The 23,913-nt window shown below is 33.9% G+C and overlaps 1 protein-coding gene across 5 annotated transcripts in view; it reads left to right on the top strand.

Annotated features, from left to right (window-relative positions):
* hpo (serine/threonine-protein kinase hippo) overlaps positions 1–23,913 on the top strand; it is a 161,920-nt gene that overhangs the window by 59,554 nt on the left and 78,453 nt on the right. For all 5 annotated transcript variants that reach the window (XR_012755626.1, XM_075359461.1, XM_075359471.1 and 2 more), the window contains exon 2: positions 12,200–12,280. Coding sequence is in view for 4 of the 5 variants with exons in the window: in XM_075359461.1 (XP_075215576.1) it covers positions 12,200–12,280 (81 nt within the window). In the remaining variant the exon portion in view is untranslated. The remainder of the gene's footprint in view (positions 1–12,199; positions 12,281–23,913) is intronic.

Below are 23,913 nucleotides of genomic sequence, written 5' to 3'. Positions count from 1 at the left end.
ATGACTTCTTGTTAACTCTAGAATTGCCTCCAAAATTGTGTCGTTTTCAGTGGAACACCTTGAGTATTTTTTTAATTCTTTCCTCCTATTTCCTCCACATATGTTTACTATATACTGAAAAAAAAGGATTTTATAAAAATAATCATTTTTCTTAGAAATTGTAATAAGTTTTTCATTTTTGCAAATTATATTTTAATTATTATTATTAATTTTCTATAATCTTCTCTCCATGCCGAATTTTTCTTTCATTAATCTTCTAGTTTGATTCTGATATTTAATTTACTATATAGAACAGATATTCTTTAACATATTCTGTTTTTTATTAATTTTTTATTTATCTAGAATTTTGTTGTAGAAAGTATATGTAACAGAAATTCTGAATTTATTTGCTTATTTATGTAAGCTGCTTTACATTATGTTAGTGTTCATAATCATTTAATTTTTGTTTTATCAGTCAAATATTCAGAATTACTGGGTTTTTCATCTTTTAAAATGCGATATGGTTTGCTTCTGCACTAATAGTTGGTTAATGTTCCTACTAAAATTGGTTTTCCCTTACTATAACGGAAAAATATTATCAGAGATTAATTTTCTTTTAAATGATAAGAATTATTAATCTTTAGTTACATTTTTATTAAACATTATTTAATTTAACAGTAATTTGTAATTATACTTTATGCAATGAATTTGTAAGCCAATCATTCTTAATTTTATTGAAGTCATGTCCCATAACTTTGATTTATAGTGATGAATCAGAAATAAAATGAAAGGAGTAACTTACAGTTTTCTGTATAATCGTTCAATGTGAACATCTTTCATTAACCAATACACATACAACCAATAGGAAAGTTCATCCCATACTTTTACCAGCATGTAATGGAAACGACAGCTGCTTCAATCTTGTACTTAAGCTGAATTAGATAAGTAGGTAATGGAGTCATACATAAGATCTTTTATAAAACCCCAAAGGAAAAAATCATATGCGGTCAGATTGGATGACCTTGGAGACCATTACATACAAGCTTTATCTTCAGATCCACGCTAACATCATCAATCCCGTACAGAGTTATATCAGAGAAGAGGCACACCATCTTGTTGCTGAATTAAATTCTCTGGTCCATGTTGCGGTTGAGAAGCCATGTATGCTGCACACCCAAATAAGCAACTCCTGTTGCACTTACTTCAGGAAAAGAAAACTGTTTATAAACTTGCCATCAGAGAGAACATTTAACTTTGGGAAGCTCCTTTCTGTGAGATTTTCTAATCCTTTAACTGTAGCATTAAAATCCGTTTTGCGCTATAGGAAAAATGTTTCCTATTGTTATTGAAAATATTCTGTTACACAGTATACCAGTTGATGTTGGCCAAACTTAAGGAGCTGATTTTTTTTTCAGTTAATTTTTCCTGTCTCTGCCATTTTGTTTTGTTTTTTTTTTTCAAAAAATATGCATTTTAAGAACAGAATGAGACCTCATTTGTTTTCAACTTTTGCCATATCTTTTTATCAACCAATTTGAACAACTTAGCTACCATGTTTGGTCAAAATAAAATTCTTAGCAATTTAGCTATAAAAATTAATTTATAAAACTAATATTTCTGGAGTTATCAATGACTAAAAAATTTATTAGTCACCATTTTAGAATTTTCAATTGTAATTATTTTCTAGATGTTACTGGGTAAGTATTGACCAAATGTCATTCATATATTTCAGTCTGTTCTTAAGATATAAATTTTTATTGAAAAAACACAAAATAAAAGAGGGTCATTCCGTGACAAATCAACAAGGTACTAGCCGTTCCCAGCCAACACAATTGACAAACTGAAATTTGTGATTTTCATGAAATTTGGTATGAATTAACTGTTGATATAGTTATGAGAAAATACTGAATTTCAGATCTCTATCATTAACAGTTTTATTTTTAGAGCCCTTCAAATTTGCTGGAAAGTGGCAAATTTTGATTTGCAGCAATAGTGTTAGTGTTAGTTTGACATAACTTTGTTATTTATTAAGGTAGAATGATAAACTTTGATTTATTTTAAAGCTTTTATTTGATGCTCTGTTAGATGATAGGTAACAAGCCTGTGTTTACATAAATGTTTATTCAAGGTCACCAGCCTTTGACTTTTGACCTTGAATTTCAGAAAAAACTCGTCTTCAATTTTTTTATGAAAAATATATTTTATTGATCATTATATTATAAAATAACGTGTAAATTTGAAATGGGGGGCTGCATTGGGATCAAGAGAAAAAAATAAAATGTTTATCAACATTTTAACAAAAAAAATTTTTTGTGAGATTTTGAGATGGTAAATACTTAAATTCTTGTTGGCTGAACTTGCAATTTTAAATAAAATGTCTTACAAAAAGAAACTAAAAGTAAAAAGTAATAAGGTTGCTCATTACTAGCAAGTAATGTTGCTCTTTTTTTTTTGTCTAGTAATAAGAAATAGTATACTTGTTTCTCAACTCAATCAAATGACCAATGATGATGTAATGCAATGACTCATTGCAATTAATATAAATCAAGACAAAATGTATTGAAGCTTACTATATCATCAGTATAGTCATAATCTGTGTCCATTGTTTTAGTGTAAACAACATTAAATATGACCTAAAATATTTTGTTTATTTAAATAATTATTTGTGGAATAACATGATGTAAGAAAGCATGAGCACTGTGTAAAATATGCCTGCCCTGATCTCATGATATTCAGTGTTCATATTGATTACCAAGTGTTGGTATATTACATTTTTTTTTTAAAGTTAGATATCTTTTGAAGTATGGCAGCTTTTTACAATAATAAATGTAATCCATTTCAAGAAATAGGTCATAATAATCGTACTAAGAATTTAAGAAAAGTGTTATCATTGATGACAGAAAAAAATTCAAGTTTAGAAAGTGATTGGAAGATTTGTTATAAGTGTCAGAAAAAACTTGCCTCACTTAGTAATAAAGCTTCAGAAGAAGAAGAAGCAGATGATGGTGAAGAAGCCCTTTACGATGAAACAAATTATGCATTAGACAGACTCAAAGGGAGTCTAGTGAGCATTGGGGAATCACCAGTAAAATCTAAAACACTGCAAGAGAAAACATATTTTGCCAAAAAGATTGCAAAAATTGAGTCATCAATGAGTGAAAAAATATTCAATGTAGCTAGTAAAAACTCAGAGACTTCATCTCAAGTTGAACCTAACAGCGAACTCTTAGTACAGTTAAAAAAATATAATTGTATAACAAGATAAAAATCATAAAGTAACAATTCTTACCCTTCTTCCACAAAGTTGGAGCATCAAAAAAGTGCTAGATGAATTTTCAGGAACTACCAAGTACATGATACCACAGGCAAAACAACCAGTTAAAGAACAAAGGATTCTGTCATCAACCCTAAACCTGGAAAGTGTCTGGATCAAAACACCTGCTGTGTTTTTTTCAGATAATGTAAGTCGTGTAATGCCAGGCAAAAAGACTGTGTCATAATCAAATCACTGTGTGGAAACATTCAAGTTCAAAAAAGACTAGTACCGGCTAATCTGAAAAAGATACATCAACAGTTTAAAGAAACTCATACAGATATTAAAATTGGTTTTAAAATTGCTCCAACTAAAAATTTTGTTTTAGCAGTTGGCAATGGAACTCGGGGTATTCCATTTTAATTCAACAAATTTTCAAAAATTTTATTTCATCACTATTTTTGATTTTGATGATATTTCATATATGATAACTATATATAACTACCCACCTTGTAGTGGCCAAAAAATATTTTTTATATTTAAAAAAAAAATTTTCTTGAGTATAGACTATTTTCTAGCTTGCCAAAAGGTAAAAACAGCCATTTTCACCACTTTTTCCATGAGCTGTAGCATTCTTATTTTGCATCATACAGAGGTCAAAAAGGGCTTTTTGTAAAGAATAAAAATGGAACTTCATCTTAATCTGAGCAGTAAGTACTTTTTGTGTACTTTAAAACCATATAAAAATTATTTTGTTGCTCAAAGGGGTTGACGAGTAATAAAGCCATCAAAACTGCTAAAAACACTGTTCCTTCTAACCATGAACAATGTATCCAAAAAATTCACAGCGTGTATTTTTTTCAGATAATAATGTAGGCCTACTATACAAATATTTTGATATGTCTATAATGAGATAGTGTCTGATACATACACACAAAAGTTTAAATATAAAAGTGAATAGACATGCATGGACATGAATGTTTGTGTAATCCTGGATGTAAACATTGTAGAAGGCTCAGTTACTGTTTTGATTTCAATGTGGTATGTTGTATTGTTGCGCTAGTGTTAATACTGTGATTAGGTAATGTACACTTGTATATAAAGTAAATTTATTAACAATGAACTTCTCATTTACGTGATATCTTATATTTTTAATTTTATTAATTAGAGAAATTTTTATTTTAGCTGTAGAGAAACTGGGATAAGGCAAAGTGAAGTGCCATTGGTAGTTTTATAATTTATACTAAATGTATTGTTATTGTAAGAACCCTTGCATTTTATAAAAATGCAAGGGTTCTTACATTACATTAAAATGTAAGGGGGATTATGGAGTGTTCAATTGACATTCATACTGAAACAGTATGTCACAAATTGACTTACAATAGATCTTTAGTATTGTACATTTAGAGTTTACTGAACAGCAAATAGCATTGATATCTTTAATAAGTGGATGTACTAAAACAAAAAATGTCTAGTTTTCATAAAACCGAATATTTAGATAATATTTTCATATTAGTAGGAAATGTTACTCTGATCTATTTAGCTGTCACACTAAACCGGTTAAGAAATCTCTTCGAGAAGTATCTTTGACGCTTTCAACAAGCAATCCAGATTTAGAATTAATTCCAGGCAGAACACTGTGTACAAAAAGCTTAAACAAAACAAAAACCACAAGATGATATAGAAAGCGAACCGGAATGTCAAGATATATTTGAGCTTCAATGTGTTATAGGTGAGTCGGTGAATAAAGCTTGTTCAGCACTTGGCATTTCCCCCAGTTCAAAAATTATTGAGCAGCGCAAAGGAACCAATTTTAAAAAATGTTACAAAAATAGCTGAGTCAGTTACCAGTAAATTAAATGATTCCTTTGATTTAAATATTTTTACAGAAGAAACCAGTTTAGTACCACAAAATTATGCTGATATAGGTAGGAAATATGAAGAATTAATCATTAAAATAAAGGATAAAATGTAAACAGTAACATCAAGTCAGGAAAAAATTATTTCAAGTTTTTTGCCAAGCAGCTGGAGCATTCAAAAAATTCAAAATGAGTTTAGCGTTAGTATTTAGCCTGTCAATCTTAACAATTAGTTAAAACAAATGGAATTTTGCCACAAATTGACAAAAAAAACCCAGTCACGTAATTGATGAAAATGTTATTAAATGTGTCCAAGGGTTTTACCAGAATGATGGGCTCAGCTGAATGATGCCAGACAAGATGGATTGTGTCTCTGTAAGACAAGCTGATTGGAAGAAAATTAATATTCAAAAAAGGCTTATCTCATGTAACTTAAAAGAATTGTACACAGTCTTCAAAGAAAAACATTTGCTGATTTAAGACCTAAATTTTGTTTTCTGGCTGGTGGGTCAGTATTTGTGTGTGTGCATGTGTGTGTTTTAAGAAATCCATCAGAATAAGAAATTAAAGTTTGAACAATGTAAATTAAATTATTTAACAAAAGAGTGCAGCAATCATTTCACTTCTTATAAAACTGTGTGGCACAAATTATTTGTAATCCATATCAAGAAATTTGTCTTGTTTAATGTGAGAATTATCCAGATCCTGGCAATTTTAAAAACATTTCAGATTTAATATTTTTTGCAAAATTCTGTGGACAAAATAACTTTTAAGCAATGGATATCAACAGATCATTCAAGTTTAGAAACAGTAGAGAAGAATACAGAAGATTCATTGAATTATTGAGAGGCGTTTATTGAAAAATTTTCAATTCTTGTTTGCCATACATTTGTTACTTCTCAATAGTCAGACTTCTTAAAATATTTAAAAACTGTAATGGCACAAGATGAAACCCAAGGGTTTCACTGGAACAATCAACAGGCTACAATTCATCCTTTCGTTGTTATTTTTAAAAGCCAAGAATCTGCAGACAGTTTGAATGATAATTTACTTGTTATGTCTGACTGCCTTAAGCATGATATAATATCAGTTCACCTTTTTCAGAAAAAAATAATTCGGTTTTTAAAAGAAAAGTATAATATTGTAAATAAACTTCTCAGATGGCAGCAGCATAATATAAAAATTGTAAAAATTTTGTGAATTTAACATGTCATAAGGATGACTTTGGTACAAAGGCAGAATGGCACTTTTTTGCCACATCACATGACAAGAGTGCGTGTGATGATCTAGGTGGTACTCCTAAAAGATTAGCATCAAAAGCAAGTTTGCCAAGATCAAATAACATCACTCAGCTTTATGAATGGGCTCAGTCAAATATTAAAAATATTAATTTCACATTTGTTTCAATAGAAGAATATCTGAAAGAAGAAAAGTATTATTTAGCACCTCGTTTAGCAAATGCTAAAACGTGGTGATCTCAAGTAAAAATTTCAAAAGTTGCATGCTTTTTACCACTCAGGAAAGGATTTCTTAAAACAAAAATTATTTCCAAAAATGAAGAACATGAACAATGTAAAGTTTTGCTTGAAACAGAGTTGGTTTTCCTTAAATTTCTGATATAAAAGATATTGTCATATGCATTTACAATAGTGCTTGGTGGTTAGCTTTTGTATTATCCACAAATGAATCAACAGAAGAAGTAGAAGTTTTCTTCACCATCAAGGTCCATCTCCATCTTACGTTTTTCCTGCACACAATGATATTCTAATATTACCTCGATAGGAACTACTAACAAAAGTTAATCCGAAAACTCATACTGGACATACATATACATTATCTGAAAAGGAAACTACTAGTCAAATGAAAAACTTAGAGTAAAATAATCAGGTATTTCAACCAAGCACGTAAACACTCTTTTAAAATTTAACTTAATACCAACGTTATTGGTATAATTTTTAAGTAGCAATAATTGAAAGCCAATGAAATATTAATTACATATATTAAATCATTATTATAACAAATTATTTTTATTAAGAAACATTTCTTTGAAAAATTAGCATTTTAGCATTAACATGCTACAATACATGTAATACATGTGCTGTTGATGTATTTTATCAGACTATTGTTAAAATTAATACAAATTAAAATAGTTATTTAAAATAACAGCTACTGGAATGAAACAGTTAATTTAAGAATGTTTAAAAGTTTAATATATATTTTTATTGATTTGTCTTACTTTTTGTATGCTGTGTAAGACTTTGACTGTCAAAATGTCCAAATTATGAACGCCATAACTGTCATTATTTAGACATGCATTATTATATTTTAATTATTAGTTATACATTTATTTTTTATATTATTGTAGCTGCGTGTATTACAAGAAGTGAGTCTTGAATATATATTTTAAGTCAAAATTTGCCATTTTCCAACTAATTTGAAGAGCTCCAACAACGAAACGGTTTATGATAGAGTAATGAAATTCATTGTTTTCTAATAATTCTATCAACAGTTAATTCACACCAAATTTTATGAAAATCCCATTTGGTCAGGTTGTGGGCCTTGTTATTTAACTTGGAATGACCCAAGATAGAGCAATTGTCCACATGAACCTTCTTTGTATATGTCCAGAAGAAGTCTCTTAAGTTTAGTGTACATCTCCCACAACATTCTTTAAATGAATATAATCACAATCACACACACACAAAATAATTGAAAAAAATAACTCCCTATTTTAAAATATATATAAATTATTTACTTTCATAATTTTTTGTGTTTGATCTTTAACGTATGAGAACTACTGCCAGTTACGCTCTGCTGAAGATTGGTAAGATTTCTTTAAATATATCCTCTGGAGTGATGAAGTGGTGTTTCACATTGGTGGGTTTGTGGACTGTAACTATTGGGCAGAGGAAAATCCTCTTCTTAATTCTGAAAAATGCAGAATCAGCCCAAAGTAATGTTGTGGTGCAGGATGACTTCAACAGGATTGTATGTCCATAAATTCTTTGCAGTGCCATGAATGCCGAGAGATACCTTACCGTACTGAAAGATGAAATCTGGCTAGTTATCTGTGCTTGGAAGAAAAGATTTGATTTTCATGCAGATGGCCCCTTCCAGATTTTGCTATTGCCATTTGTATGCCCACTTTCCCAGAAAATGGATTGGTCATTGTGGTACATATGAGTGATCAGCCAGGAGTCATCCTGACTTAACACAGTGTGACTCTATTTTTGGGATTGGTTTAAGGATCAAGCCTACTGTACCAAACCAAAGACTTGGGAAGAACATGAAGGGCGAATATGAGAAAGTATGTTTTCCATTTCACAAGAGTTGCTGATGAAATAGTAGCTGGTAGTTGAATTTTAAATATAACCTCACGTTAAATGTTTCCCTTTTGTATCCATGTCTTGCAAAAATTATAGTTAATAAATAAATTTTAAGTATTTATTACTTTTCAATCAGCCTATACATATATAATTTCACTTTTCTTACTGTCTTTGTGATTTTTAAGAACTGCAAAAAAAATTGTATTATTAAGATCATTGTCTTTTGAAGGTATTTTAAATATGTTTATTGTAAATCTTCATTTTTGGAAGAGATTTTTATGGGTCTTTATAGATTAACTTGTACACATGATAAATTTTTTGTTGTATTTGATATTATGAAGGAAAAGAACAAGTATTATTTAACTAGAACAAAGATATTCTGTTAATGCAGAATAATTTTACGAATACTTAAAATACCAAAACTAACTCATTTTTTTCTTTGGTTGCCATAAATTTACTTACAATTCAAATTTCATATACAATAGATTCTGTTGTGCAAAATATAATAAAAACTGTTGTTTAATCACTCTGTAACTTATCCCAAAACAAATTTTCATTCATAACAAAATCTAACAAAAACACCCACTCTTTCTTAAGCCTGTTATAACTTAAAATTGTATACCATGATGTCATCATCTAAATCTAATCATTTAGTATTCTGAGGTAATGGGATAATGTTCAATTGTTTATTTTGGCAGTAAATGAACAAATTAATCTTATTCATTTTTTATTCTTTCTTTCTATGATAGGATTGAAACAGAAAAGCGTAATAGTAAAGAGAATTTAGGCTGGTTTAATACTTAAAAACTGAAAGAAAGCTGAAGAAAAGTACCTTGTTTAGTTATCCTTTAATACTTGAATTTATACCTGCCTAAAAAATAAAAAATTATAAAAATATGTTACATTAAACAAGTTCACTTTGAAAAGTGAATTAAGAAAATATGTATGGTAAATTTATACAATCGGGATGAAATTGTATAAAAAAATACTATTAATTGATTTTAAAAAAAAAGGTTTGTTACATTTTTGTAACATAGACCCCATTACACTATTGCTCATAAAATAATATGCCTGCAGTTTGAAAAACAAAACAAAAATTAGACCTGATTTTGAAGTTATGTATTTCATCAGTAAGAAATCACAAAAATTATATTCGACTATTAATAAAGAAAAAAAGCAGCCAATTTTTATTACATATGTATTTTGACTTCTATAAAATGTAGTTCAAACAATTATGATGAAAAAATTTTTCTTTAGAACAGATATTCACATACATTTTTTAATGTGTTATCAGAGTTTCAACCCTTTTGTGCTAGGGATTTGGAAATTTCAGATAATTAAAAAATTCTGTCTCTGTTCCCAAAGCTCACAGTGAAAAAAAAAGAAAAAAAAATCTACTTTATACATCAGTTTGTATATCCCTTTCACTACCAAATAATTAGTGTGTCCTACCCACTCCATTTTTTTTTTTTTTTTATTTAATAGTGATGATGCATACACTATTTCCTACCTATCTTGTTCCATTATTATGTATTATTACAGTCTAAAAAAACAAATCCCTGTATAAATTGAATATTCTTTTATTTTAAAAACACGATTTCATAACTGTATCATAATTTCTAAACATGAAGACTAGTGACTTTTGTTATTAAAAATTTTATTTCTGATGTATTTATTTATAACAAAAATTGTTTACTGTTCAGCATTCAATAATCAACGTTTACAACATTCAGTATAAACCTCTGTTATAAAAATTGTTAAGACTTATAACCAATATAATTTTTCTTGCCTATTATTACATAATGCACATAATTTTGCTGTGTTAAGTATAGTCGTTTTTATAGAAGAATACACCAGCATTTTAATTTATTTTCTTCAAATATAAATACATACTTTTGAAAAACTGTGATTATATGATAAAAGGTGGTCACTGGTCATGAAAGAATTAAATAGTTAGTAAAGAGAGATAAAACAACCCATCTGAAATTTTATGAAATTTGGAAGTATGAGAGTAAATTATTAAAAAAATTTGCTTGACCTTCATAGCAGACATCATACCAGAAAAAAAGATTTTTTTTTATGTAAAAATAAGTAAGATTTCTAATATATATATTTTGTGTTGTGATCATAATGAATTACTTTAAGATAAAGTTTGTTGTAATATTGCTTTTTCTTAAATCAACAATAGTGTTTTAAATTATAGAAGGTATAAAAACAATTTAATAAGATAGGAATTCTGTATGTAGTATGCTCAATTTTAAAATCAAATTGTTAGATTTTCTAACAGTTTAAAAATAGATTTTTCAGCTCTCCAGTAGTGAAGTGCTGCCTCATGTCTGTAAAGAACGATTTGCGGATGGATCAGGGTTTTATATTTAACAAACACTCTAAAAGTTCGTATTGTTGTTGAGAAAGTAATTACACATGAAGTCTCTAGAACTCATTTAGGTGTATACAGCAATCTCATATTGTGACTCTGCTATTTCGTGTTTATTTTATTTCTATTATAAAAGTGTCAGTTGTTGCTCACATCACCGTATTTAGTGAAGAATATATGTATTTACAAATAAAACTATATTTTTCATGAACTCCTTTTTGTAATTTTTTCTTAAAACGAAGAACTTAGATAAAATTATAAGATAATCGAATAAAGTGTTTTTATTCAATTATGATTGAACTAACCTTTTAGCCCAAAGTGGACAAAACCAACTGCCAAGCTATTTTAATTAACCATAGAGTCACTATTGTGAGACATGTAATTTCATATATCAAATATAGTTCTGATATTAACTATAGCCATACTAATGTTTTGCTTTTAATATTTATTAAAACTTTTACATTTTGACTTAAATCTGTATTTATATTTGTTCTTATTTTCTCTAAAAGGTTTTAAAAACATTATACAATTGTGTTTAACATTCAGATAAATAAATGTGCAAATGTAAACAAATGAGGCAACTAGACTTTTATATTTGTTATTTTTGTTAATTTTCTGGAACATTATTTCTAATTTATAATGTTCACCAATGTGTAGTAAATACATGTTTAATACAACAATTTAAAAACAAATTATTTGTAACAATTATAATTTGTTTTTCGTACTTCATATTTTCTCAGTATATCTATGAAAAAATAATTATTATAGTGTTAGATGACATAGTATTAAGAAAAGTATTTAAAAGTATCTAATTGAAAGTATTTAAATTATTACACAAGATTGTGATAATACAAACAATGACTTAAAAGGAAGAAAAGGACATAACAGTAATTCAGTTCATTATAAAAAAATTCTGTATTCTTATGCCCAAACTACTCTCTGTAAATTAATCTCTCTCTCTTCAAATTAATCCAATGAACAGAAGATATTTACTTGTTTTCATATTGAATCTAGAAAAATTTTGCAGTGATTTATTGAAGATGGTTGACTGTTGTAAAGATTAGTGATAGAATGAAATGTACCTTTACTTCTAGAAGCGATTGCTTCTTGAATAAATATGAATATATTAGCTCCTTGTAAAATAAGCCATTGAGATCTTTATTCAGAGAAAACATGACGTGGAAGGAAAAGGTATTATATTAAATTATAAGGTTTTTTTGAAAGGAATCACATTATTTCAAAAATAAAATTCTCATCATTGTTTGAATTTTGGTTAGGTAACTATATTTATTTATAGGTAATTTCTTAATTTTAATAGCTGTAAAATTTATTTTTATTTGTAGATATTTCTAACCATTATATTTTAGTGAATATTTTAATGGTATTTTACTTTTTTCTGTTACAGTGAGTTAAAGAAGTTATCAGAGGAAAGTCTAACAAGACAACCAGAAGAAGTTTTTGATATAATATGCAAGCTAGGTGAAGGGTAAGTTACAGCTGTTTTATTATAATTTTGTATTGATTTAGTATATATTTTTTTCAAGTTGCACTTCTAGTTCTATTTCATTTGCTGAACATTTTTTTATAATGCTAAATTTAGAAAAGTTACAATGTTAATCTTTAATTAAACAAGTGCATGAATGAAAAAGTTGATTTATTTCAACTAAACTAAAATTTATTTCATACAGTGGGATCTCAAGTATTAATAATTGTAATAGAAAATTTGTATGATGATAGTATGAAGAAAGATAAAATTAATTTTTGTTTATCTATATCATTGCATGTGCTCTTTTGAATGAACTTTAATGGTAGACATCTTGATCAAATAAGTTTTTCAACACTAGTAGTGTCTATAATTGTTCAATCCTTTACCTCAAAATTCACTCACTTAAATGGTAATGGTTTGTTATATCAGTTTCTGTTTCTTGTTCATTTCATTTAAGATTCTTTTTATGCCTTACAATTTCACTTTATATAGCAATTTAAATTTTTATTATTTCGTAGTTCATTATATGTTGTGAAAAAAATTCTGATGATGGATCTTTTCATTTTTTTTTGCGTTATAAAATGGTAACAGATTTTGTTGAAAATTTTCATTACATTGTGGTAGAAACGTTTTTGTTAACATTATGTTAAAGTCGAGTGGGAGACTTCACAGTGAATAGACGTGTTTGTATACTGCTCTGCGAGTTGTTATCATTATTAGTTTGGTTTTACAGTTAATTTTTTTGGATTTGGCTATTGGATACATAAGAGGATTGGTTTCTGTACTTGGACTACCACTTTCTAAGAGTTTACGGATACGGACTTACCCAGTTTTTTGTGTTTTTTGAGTTAACTTACATTAACTTACTTGTTTGGTGTTTTTTACCTGTTATATTACATTTTATAATAGGTAATATTAAGTTTTACCGTGTTTTAGTGAGCTTGTAGTGTCATCTGAATAACAAAGTGAGGAGAAACGCTTTTTTACTAGTTTTTTAAGGTGTATTTGAGGTTAGAATATACACTTTTCAAGCGAATTATTCTAAGTGTTAAGCTTCTACAAGTGTGTTAAAAAGACGTAAACAAGGACTTAGGATATTTTTCTCTTTCTTCATAGACAGGAGAATTTTTCTAAGTCCTACGGGTGGAGTTTTTATATGGGGAAATCCTTACCAACAATAGCTCCTGAACCACTTATCTTATTTAATTTATTCCTGGACATAAATTCGTTTCACAACCTTCCCGACTCTTTGACCCCCAAATTTTTTTTTGGACGAATAAATTTTCCTTCCCCCCGACCACCCCAACATTTTTTTTGGGGCACAAGGTCGTGTGGGTACTCGTTGGACTTCGGGTTGTCCCCTGAGTGCAACGCCACACAATGAGACGTCGTGGATCGCTTCCTTTGGAAGGGACATCCGGGCAAAGTACTAGCGCGCAGAAACTTCCACATGTGAAGAAAACTGACGACAAAGGCAAAAAGAGAGCCCGTCAAGGGTCCTCAGAGGAGGAAGACGTGCTGCCAGAAACATTGGGCAGTCTTATATATCAACTTGGCCTCACAATGGTGGCCTTGAAACAACATATGGGTCCTGGCTTGAACAGATGCATAGTTACGCATGAAATAGAGCTAAAAAAAATTTACGATGGACTAAATGCATTGACCGAACTGTCTGCACCATTGATCCAAATCACGCAGGCCATGCAGACGGATGTTATCTATAGAGAAGACGACATGGAACAAATGCTCTCTAAAGAACTCGCAGACGAAGAGCTCATAGAACTACTTCCAAAGAGATGGCCGAGCGCACTGAGGACTAAATTAAATCTGGCCACTGAATTGCCTTCGGAGGTAGGTGACACCTGCAGTTTGAGCGACGTCAGCAGAGTCCATGTGATTGACGACGACGAGTCCAGAAGACCTAAATACAAGGCTGGAGATATCTTAAAAGACGAGCAATCTGTATTGGGTGAACAAACAGAGGTAAGACGAAGCAAGTATAGAATATTTTATGATTCTAACATGGACGACAAAAATACAATGTATATTATATTAAAAGCTCTGAGGAGAATATCGAGTAATACTACTAATTTGTCCTATATAGTGCCGAACAATAACATCGGCAATTATATGAAGAAGATTGTATCGTACTTGAATAGGGAAAAAGAGGACACGATAAAAGTTTTGACCCTACATACTGATGTGGCTGCCACGCAGGTTAGGCCTGGACAAATACGTATCAAGAAGGCTACTCCACCTGCGGAGGATAGTAGTTAAGTCTGAGGGCAAAACATATGGAGAGCTCCTGGGAGCAATGAAGACGGCTGTAGCTAGAGACGACGTTAAAGATGTAATCTCATTAAAAAAGGGAAAAAACGAATAGGTTCTGGTCAGAATACAGGGCTCAAAACGCGCTGCAGAGTTTTCGAGTATACTGAAAGATAAGGTGGCGGATCTAAAAGTGGATCTGAAGACTAGAGCTGGTCGGCGTACGACTGTTCATATTAGGGATGTCGAGAGCGACACCACAGAGGAGGAGATTTTGGCCGCAATTACGGCAAGGATCGGCGATACTGACGAGGTTAAGATCTCTTCTATAAGACCAGGTTTTGCTGAAACCAAAAATGTGACTCTTACAAGGCAGCCTGTAAAATGGTTGAACAACGGTTACGAATAGGCTGGGTAAAATGTAGAGCTTTTATACGTGAAGAAGGGGAGAAATGTTTTAGATGTTGGGGCACTGGCCATCGACGTCAGGATTGTAAAGGTCCGGATAGAACTAACCTCTGCTTTAATTGTGGTGGAAAAGGGCACCTGATAGCTAACTGCCAGGAACCTAAGAAATGTCTTACATGTAATAGCAAAGAACACAGAACAGGGGCTTGGCAGTGTGTTAAAAACCAGAATGCTTAGAATACTGCAGGCTAACGTCAACAGGAGTACGCTGTCTCATAATTTAGTCTCCAGAATAGTTGCGGAAAAGAATGCTGACTTTTTGGTTATCACGGAGCCGAATGTCTATGAGGCTGCAAAATCCGGATGGCAGACAGACACGAAGGGAGACATGGCTTTTAAGGATATCAGCCACAGAATTGCATGGAGACTAAGTTACAGAGGCAAGGGCATAGTGGCGGTAATTATGGGCGTATATATATCCCCTGATGTTGATTGTAGAGTATTTAACAGTTCACTTGATGTGCTGCAAAATGTAGTTAACAACACAGATAAAAAGATTATTGTGCTTGGTGATTTCAACAGCAGATTGGTGGCAACCGGCGGTCGACGCATGAATAAAAGAGGAGACTTGTTAACTGAACTTATGGAGACCGTTGGTTGCCATTGCATAAATGATGATACACCAACCTTTGAGGCCAGGGGTCACACCTCCATTCTTGACCTGGCAATTTTGGATAACAGATGGAGGAGCCAACAGTGAAACTGGGAGATCCTCCAGCAGGACATAGCAAGCGACCATTATGCCACGATGTTGATTCTAGATGACATTAGTTTCAAGAGTAATGATCAAACTCCTTTACTTAGATTCTCCGTTGATCAAATAGACGTGGTAACCAACAGAGTGGCTGCCAGACTGTCAACGATGGAGAACTTTGCGCCAGAATCATTGTCTAACATTATCAAGCAGGAAATGGACAGGGAGTCACGTAATGGAGCCAAAAAGCATATGGTTTATTGGTGGACAAGAGAGATAGCGTACCTGAGGCAGGCGTTACAAGCTAAAAGACGCATCAAACAAAGACTCAGACTAGTAGGTGGGCAGAGATATCAGGAAGCATCCATTAAATACATTGATGCTAGAAGAGCCCTTAATAGAACAATAAGAAGAGAAAAAAGAGAGCATTGGGCTAGGTTATGTGCTGATTTAGATAACGATCCATGGGGGATGGCCTACAAAATTATTACTAAATGGTTTGGAAGATGTCTCCCCGTTCTTACAAAAGAATGGGCCGAAGCCCATAGCGCATGATGGTTGAGGAGAGTATCCCTACCGAGTGTGACAGTAGACGATTTGCCTTAAGTGAGCTGCAATGTGCTAGGGTTATGTTGGCCGTTAAGAAAAGTCCAGGACCGGACAAGATTCCAGCGGCAATCATCAAGAGCCTTATTAAAAAAGCGCCATGGGAAATGCTTGAGGTGGCCAGCTACGGGCTGTAATAAATCTTTCCCGGAGTGTTGGAAGGAGGCTAGGGTGTCTTCTTGCCCAAGAACACAGGTAATGGGGGGACAACCGACCTTCAGACCTTTGAGCCTTCTCAACACGATGGGGAAGGTTGTCTAAAAAATGTTGGCTGGCCGCATTGTGCAGGAGGTGGAGGATGGTGCTGGAATTAGTGCAAATCAATATGGTTTTTGGAGAGGTAGATCCACCGTACATGCTATCAACAGAGTAGTGAACTGGGCTGATGACGCTAGAAGCGGAACTTGGCGGACGAGAAATATTCCTCTACTTGTTTCTCTCGATGTGAAGAATGCGTTTGGATCCATCGCATGGAAACATAAATACAGCACTGGTAGAGAAAGGAATTAGTCCATACTTGCGGAGACAGGTAGAGGAGTATCTCAGAGATCGAAGGTGTCCAGTCAGTGCACAAGAAGAAGAAGTACTTTTTACCATGTGCGGTGGTGTGCCACAAGGCTCAGTGCTCGGTCCACTGTTATGGGTCCTGGCCTTTGACGGAGTCCTCCAGCAGACATACCCTGAAGGGGTTCAGCTTTTGGTTTACGCTGACGACTTGGCAGTACTCATTCAGACCAAAACAATTGATGAGGTAAAGGATAAGGCAAATTCAGCATTCGAAATAGTCGGTAGAAGGGTGTTGGAACCAGTGGATATATATATATAGAAGGTAATAACATTGCTGAAGTTCAGGTATTGAGATACTTGGGAGTTACTCTGCAAAGAAATTGTCTTTCACTGAACATGTGTTGAACGTCTGTCATAGCGCAGAGAAAACGATTAAAAGCTTGAACGTTATTTTGTCAAAGCACAGAGCTCCTAGGGTATCGAAAAGGAGACTACTTGCGACAACCGTAGTCTCATCGATTTTGTATGTGGTTCCTGCATGGTGGCCCGCTATGACTATTAACAGGAACAAGGACAGATTAAAAAGATACACAGTAGGGTATTGCTTGGAGTAGCATCCGCTTACAGAACGGTCTCGTATGAGGCCCTCTGTGTGCTTTCTGGTGTGCCCCCTATTGATCTCATTGCTAGACACAGGGTTGAGAGGTTTTTAGGACGTGTGGATAATGAAGTCAGACAAGATATTAATAATATATGGCAGGAAAGGTGGCTGCAGGCTGGGGTAGCCAGATGGACCAGATCCTTGATCCCTGATATAGTTAGATGGACAGGCAGACGCCACGGAGAAATAGATTACTACGTCACACAATTTTTAACTGGCCATGGGTGCTTTAACGAATACCTCCACAAAGTTGGCAAAAGAGAACCTAGTGCATGTATTGTAACGAACGTGACGATGTAGAGCATACTTTCCTGAATTGCCAAAAATGGCAAATGCTAATATACAATGTTGGTATTGACGGAAAGACTCCGATACAGATAATAGATCATATGCTCAGTCCTTAAACAAAAAATTATAGATGAAAGGAATATGGGTTTTTAGATTGTAGTTTGGGTGGACAGCCTCAACGGTGAGAGCCAGCATGCTGAGGTGTGCTGATTTCGATGAGCCGCTGAGGACTCCTTGGGTTGACTGTTAGGTTTTCTTAAAAAATATATCAGGTTTAAAAAGAAAACGAAAAAGATCCAAACAGGACATCACGACACATAGGTATGGTGTGTTGTTGTAAAGGACAAAGTTAAAAAAGGGAAAAAAATCTCCAACCGGTAGGCCGGACCTGCCATGCCGGTAGGTGGGGAGGGCCTATTAGAGTAACGGATACTCCCCTGGGTGGCGTAATACCATCAAGCCCGGCCCAGGGGAGTAGAGAAGTTAAAAAAAACAAAACATTGTGTTAAAATGTCAGCTTATAAAAAAATTGTATGTTTACAAAGAATTTATTTTGTATGTTTGCTTCTACAGTGCTGCATAAATAAATCCATACACACACACCCACCAGTAACATCCTTCCTCTTAAAGAAAGAACATGAATGTATGGTCGGGTATTTGCTGATATATTGAGATATAGCTGCTACTTCTGAATTTCACTCAAAGGTAATTAAACCTCTTTAACCTGTATAAAACTGACTTACTGTAAAAGTTAGGTATTTTCAGACGTGCTTAAGAGTAGTGTGAAATTGTTTTGAGTTCATTAATTAGTAGTATACCGATGGGAATGTCACTCGTGGCATTCGCATCGGTGGCATCCTGGCTGAGGCGGACTGGAATATGTCAAAAGCCGAGGTTTCGAAGATGACCTCCGGTAAAGCCCATCAGGGCTCGGAACGGAGGGGGTGGCGGAGGGTGTCTTCCCCTATGCGGGGTCAGGATATCTTACTGTTAAATATGCTGACGACGCGCTGCTACTTATTGAAGGGGATTTGCGTAACGAGGTAGAGTTCCGAGCTGCTCATGCTTGTGAGACACTCCGACTGTGAAGTCTCCAACATAGATGATTTCCATCCCAGAAAAAAACACAGTAATGTTGCTTAATGGACGATTGGCTGCTTCCCGACGAATCCGGGTTCGGATGGCTGGTCTCCCAATTCGGTATGTTACGGCTCAAAAGTACCTGGATGTTATCCTTTATGAGAATTTTTGGTTCAAGGAACATCTACAGTATGTAGAAAAAAAGGCCGCTGATGCTTTTTATGGAATCCGTAGAATCATTAATCCCAATTGGGGGTAGAATTACCGTACCATGCGTATCCTTTACAAAGATGTCAGTGAGATTATTATGCTATATGATGCACCTGTCTGGGCTCACTGCTTGGCTTTTAGGTGTTACACGGACATTTTGCTGCGGGCCCAGCGACTCTTCTTGTTGGCTGTTATCGGTTATAGAACAGTCTCGCGGGAGACAGTCTGTGTTATAGCCGGAGTCAAACCAATAGATATCTTGGCTAATGAGCGTAAGGAACGCTACATTTCCAAGGTAAATTCCATTCCAATCCATTGACAAAATTCCATTCCACCCATACTTTACAACAAAGGACATCTTAGGAATAACAATAACAATAATTATTTTTACAATAATAATTAATTCAAATCCATTCCTAACTATAGACCCAGAAAATTTTACTCCAGCAAACCCATGATCAGAACGAATTTTACTCCAGCAATCCTATTGACGTCAGAACGAAAACAGAAGATTGAAGACCGGGGCTTTGCGTTTTGGCAGTTCAGGTGGGACGAATCCCCACGGGTCGCTACATGCATATTATATTTCCTATAGTGTCTGATGTAGGTGCGATTAGATGGGTTTCCCCAATCGGTATATCACACAGTTTCTCCCCGGGCATGGTGCCTTTTGGGCGAGTTTGGCTAGGTTTCGTTTGGTGGATTCGAATCAATGGCCGGTTTGCGGGACTGATGATACAGTGGACCACGTTCTCTGTGTCTGTCCCCGATATGAGGTCGAACGTTTACGAGCTGTTAGGGAACTTGCGAGAATACATTCCTTTCTGGATCTCTGCATTAACTGGATGATCCGCGAGTATTGGTCTATAGCCGCTGGTTTTCTTCGCGCCCTTGCGATGTGTAGGTCTGCAGAGAGAGTTTAGTCGAGATATTTGATCCTGGCAGGATCCCGGGTGGCTAGGATTCCTAGGCATTGGATTGGTTGGAGGTAGGCGCACTGTCATCGTGCCACGGTTATATTGTTATTGTTTATGGTTCGATTTGAGGCTCCCGCTGGCGGGAGTGGCCGCGCTGCTGGGGTATGGTAGCCCGTGCGACCGGGGGGGGCGTGGGATTCGTTCCGCCGATGGCGGTCCTGATTGTGACTTTGTAATGCCGCGCGAGACTCCATGATGGGAACGAGTGGGAGTGTGGAGTTTGTCCCCGGCTCCTGCATGGACCGGAATTAGTCTACCTTCCCCTTGTTAGATGACTTAATTTGGTCGACTTATTTGGGTGTAGCTCTGAATTTCTATGTTGCGTAAAACAATTTTTATTGGTATAAGTGTAGCACTGATTTAACTTTCAACTCGTTCATTTCACAGTCACGAACGGTGTTGAGGCATTTACTGTAGTCATGAACGGTGCTGTCAGATTTGGACTAGGCGCGGGGTCCGCGGTTTCGTTTAGTTAGTTTGAGGGAATCACGTTAGGTTGGATGTGGAGATGTCCGTTTAAGGCCTACGTGAAGGAAAAATTTTATTTGTATTTTACTGATGCAAATGTCTGCCGAGGCATTTACATCGGCGACATCCCGACCGAGGCTTGGCTGATGACTGTGAGATGTAATCAGTTAGAAGGCCTAAAGACGACCTCCGATAAATCCTCTCAGGGCTAGCTCGGAATAGAGGGAGTGGTGTGGCTTTCGGTAACGTCACAAGGTGGGTGTCTTGCCCCTATGTGGTTGGAATGTCTTACTGTAAGACAGTTTCATATAGGTTAAAGAGTTTCATTGCAGTTCAAGAAGCACCTTAATTACGTCATGGAGAAGGCCTGTAGTGCCTTCTTTGGTATTCGACGAGTGGTCAATCCTGATTGAGGTCTTAATTTTAAGACTATGAGTATTCTGTACAAGGGCGTGTGCGAGGCAATATGCTATTTGTCGCGCTTGTTTGGGCGGATAGGCTACGTAAGTTATTGGGATATATTATTAAGAGCTCAACACCTTATATTATTAATAGTAACAGGAGGTTACCGTACTATTTCATAGGAGGCAATCTTAGAGATTGCAGGCATGAAACCGATAGATTTAATTGCATCAGGAAAGCAGCAGCATTATGTTGCTAAGAAATTAGGGGAATTGACTTCAGAAAAAATTTGTGATTTAGAAGAGCATGGCAATGCTTTATGGCAGGCTAAATGGGATGAGGCAGACAGTGGACGTTATACGTATGATCTCTTCCCAAACATTGTTGTTTTGCCGAACACCCCTTGGGTTCACCCTAACAAGTATGTGATGCAATTTCTTTCTGGTCATGGCGCCTTCCAAGACAGACGCCAGCGATTTGGCCTGGTGGATTCAGGTGAGTTCCAAATTGTGGACAACTAGATTACACATACCATGTAATTTACAAATGCGCAAAATAAAAACTTATGCGCACATAGACTAATATGTCGGATTGATATTAGATCTTTGCGAGAATTGGAAAAACCAGGCCAAATGGGTAATTGTTAAAAGTTCCATCAGGTACCTGGCAAGAGAACAGATTACCAAGGGAATTTAGGGTTCCGCCTGGTTTTTTCTGTGTTATGGTTTTGTTGTTCTTTGTGTTATAAGGTTTGATGTTTTTGTAGTATTTTGTTTATTTAGTTTTATAGCTTGTTTTGTGTTATGTTATGGTTGCATTTTGAACTCAACATCTAACCTATCAGGTAGGTAGTAGCAATGTAATTTCAGTTCCTTCTTGTCACTCAGTCTTGTTTGAAGATTCAACATAGATGTGTGTTGTTTTTAAAGAGTTCATTTCCTAATAGTACACCGATGGGAATATCACATGTGAGGTCTTCGCATCAGTGGCATCCTGACTGAGGCAAGAAACAATGCTGAGAGTTGCCTTTTGTCGAGGTTTTGAAGATGATCTCCGGTAAAGCCCATAAGGGCTGGGTATGGAGGGGGCAGCGTGACACCTGAAACTGCCACATGGCGGGTGTCTTCCCTTATGGGGTCAAGATGTCTTACTGTAACCTGATTGGGCAGCACATTAAAGCAATGTTTAAATTTGTCATGTTGTTCTAATACAATCCTTGTTTTATTTCTTCAATATAGTCATGGTTTTTGTTATGCTGCAGTTTAGTTATAATACTTTTAATTAATTTAAATATGTTGTTTTCAAAATTAGATAAATTTAAGAGTTATTTATTGCATTAAAAATGTTTGTAGTGTATAATAACAATGCTTAGAGAAGGTCCCAATTGTTAATTGTTTGAAAATTCTCAGTGTGTAAACATTATTTAATGAATATTTCTTTTCTTTTTTTTTTTTATATTTGGGTTGTGAACTGTTGTTTGCGATACAAATACTTGCTAATATAATAAAATGTATAAATCCTTTTACAATATTATTCAAAAACACATACAGTTGAATAATTGTTTTAAAAACAGTGAATTTTTTAAGCAAATCAGTTTTATTTCGTTGTACGAAGTAAAGGAAGTATTGTGATCGCAAAAAATTTTGGTTTTAAGATTTCAATGGAAATACCCATTTTGACCATCCCTGAATCCATTTTGACTAGTTTCAGTGTGATGTCTATACGTATGTATCTCGTGTAACTCAAAAACGATTAGTTGTAGGATGTTGAAATTTTGGATTTAGGACTGTTGTAACATCTAGTTGTGCACCTCCTCTTTTGATTGCAATCGACTGTACCAAAAGTGGCCAAATAAGCTCAAAATCCAAAAAATTTGGATTTTGGACTTTTTCTTAACTGCAGCCCTCATTTAGTGCTTTCCAACAATATATCATAAGTGGTACTTATTTTCATTGATTCCAGAGTTATAGCCAAATAAAATTTTAATTAATGAAATATTTAGATCTTACTAGGAGAAGGCACATCAGTTCAAATCCACCTTCATCTCCAATTTTTGTAACTTTTTTAATTTAAATATATTGATTAATTAATAATTATTAACCTCTGATGGTAAAAAAAATTTTACAATTAGTAATAATTCAATAATAACAATAAAAAAAAAATGGAAAAATATCAGAAGTTATTAATGAAATAAAATTTTATATACTTTTCATTTAAAAAAAATGTGTTTATGTAATTTAATAGGCGTACAAGGAAGTCATGTGGTGTCCGCATCATTTTACGTCTTATTAAGATTATTTAGCTCTGCTGCATGCAAAAACTGCAGAGTTGCTCAGTATCAGAGCCACTGACATTCTGTAAACATATTAAAATCAGGTCTAAAAAATGTTCTCTTAATGTTTCTTTTTAGTGGACTAATTTCAATGTACGTGCATTTTGTATGCAGCATTTCTTCTGTTGCAATGTCAAAGAACTTGTCATTATCACTTAATTTTAATTGCGTTTTTTTCTGCCATCTGGGTCTCTACCACCTTGGTTCTCTAAGATTATATGGGCATTTTTGTAAGGGATAACTGGAAAAATTGAGTGATTTGTTTCACTTGTCATAACATCTAATTCCAAATGTTTGGGTTTAGTCTCACAGAGAACACTACACACACCCTTGAAACATAACTCCATTATAGTGTATAATTTGTATTACTGCTATGATGCTTCTTTGTTTTAAAATACTGAATGATAGGAGGAATTATCCATCACTGTTAGAAAGATATATTTAAAAAATCAATAAACAAATTATTAATAACTCTGCTTTCATTTCAGAGTGAAAATGGATTTTGTTGATAACCTGAACATATCCATTTACTTTCATCATTTACTTTTGTGCAAGCTTTTGGCAACCTTTACCCACTGGGACTTTTAAACCCCAATAACCATTGAATGCTCCCAAATCTGATTCCATAAATGTTTCTGACCAATTCTGGGCTGATATAAGTAGACACATGTA

This window comes from Lycorma delicatula, chromosome 1 (assembly GCF_047948215.1).
Source record: "Lycorma delicatula isolate Av1 chromosome 1, ASM4794821v1, whole genome shotgun sequence".
NCBI classification, from domain to species: domain Eukaryota; kingdom Metazoa; phylum Arthropoda; class Insecta; order Hemiptera; family Fulgoridae; genus Lycorma; species Lycorma delicatula.
The sequence above is the reverse complement of the archived record's forward strand: the minus strand, read 5'-3'. Positions and strand labels throughout refer to the sequence as shown.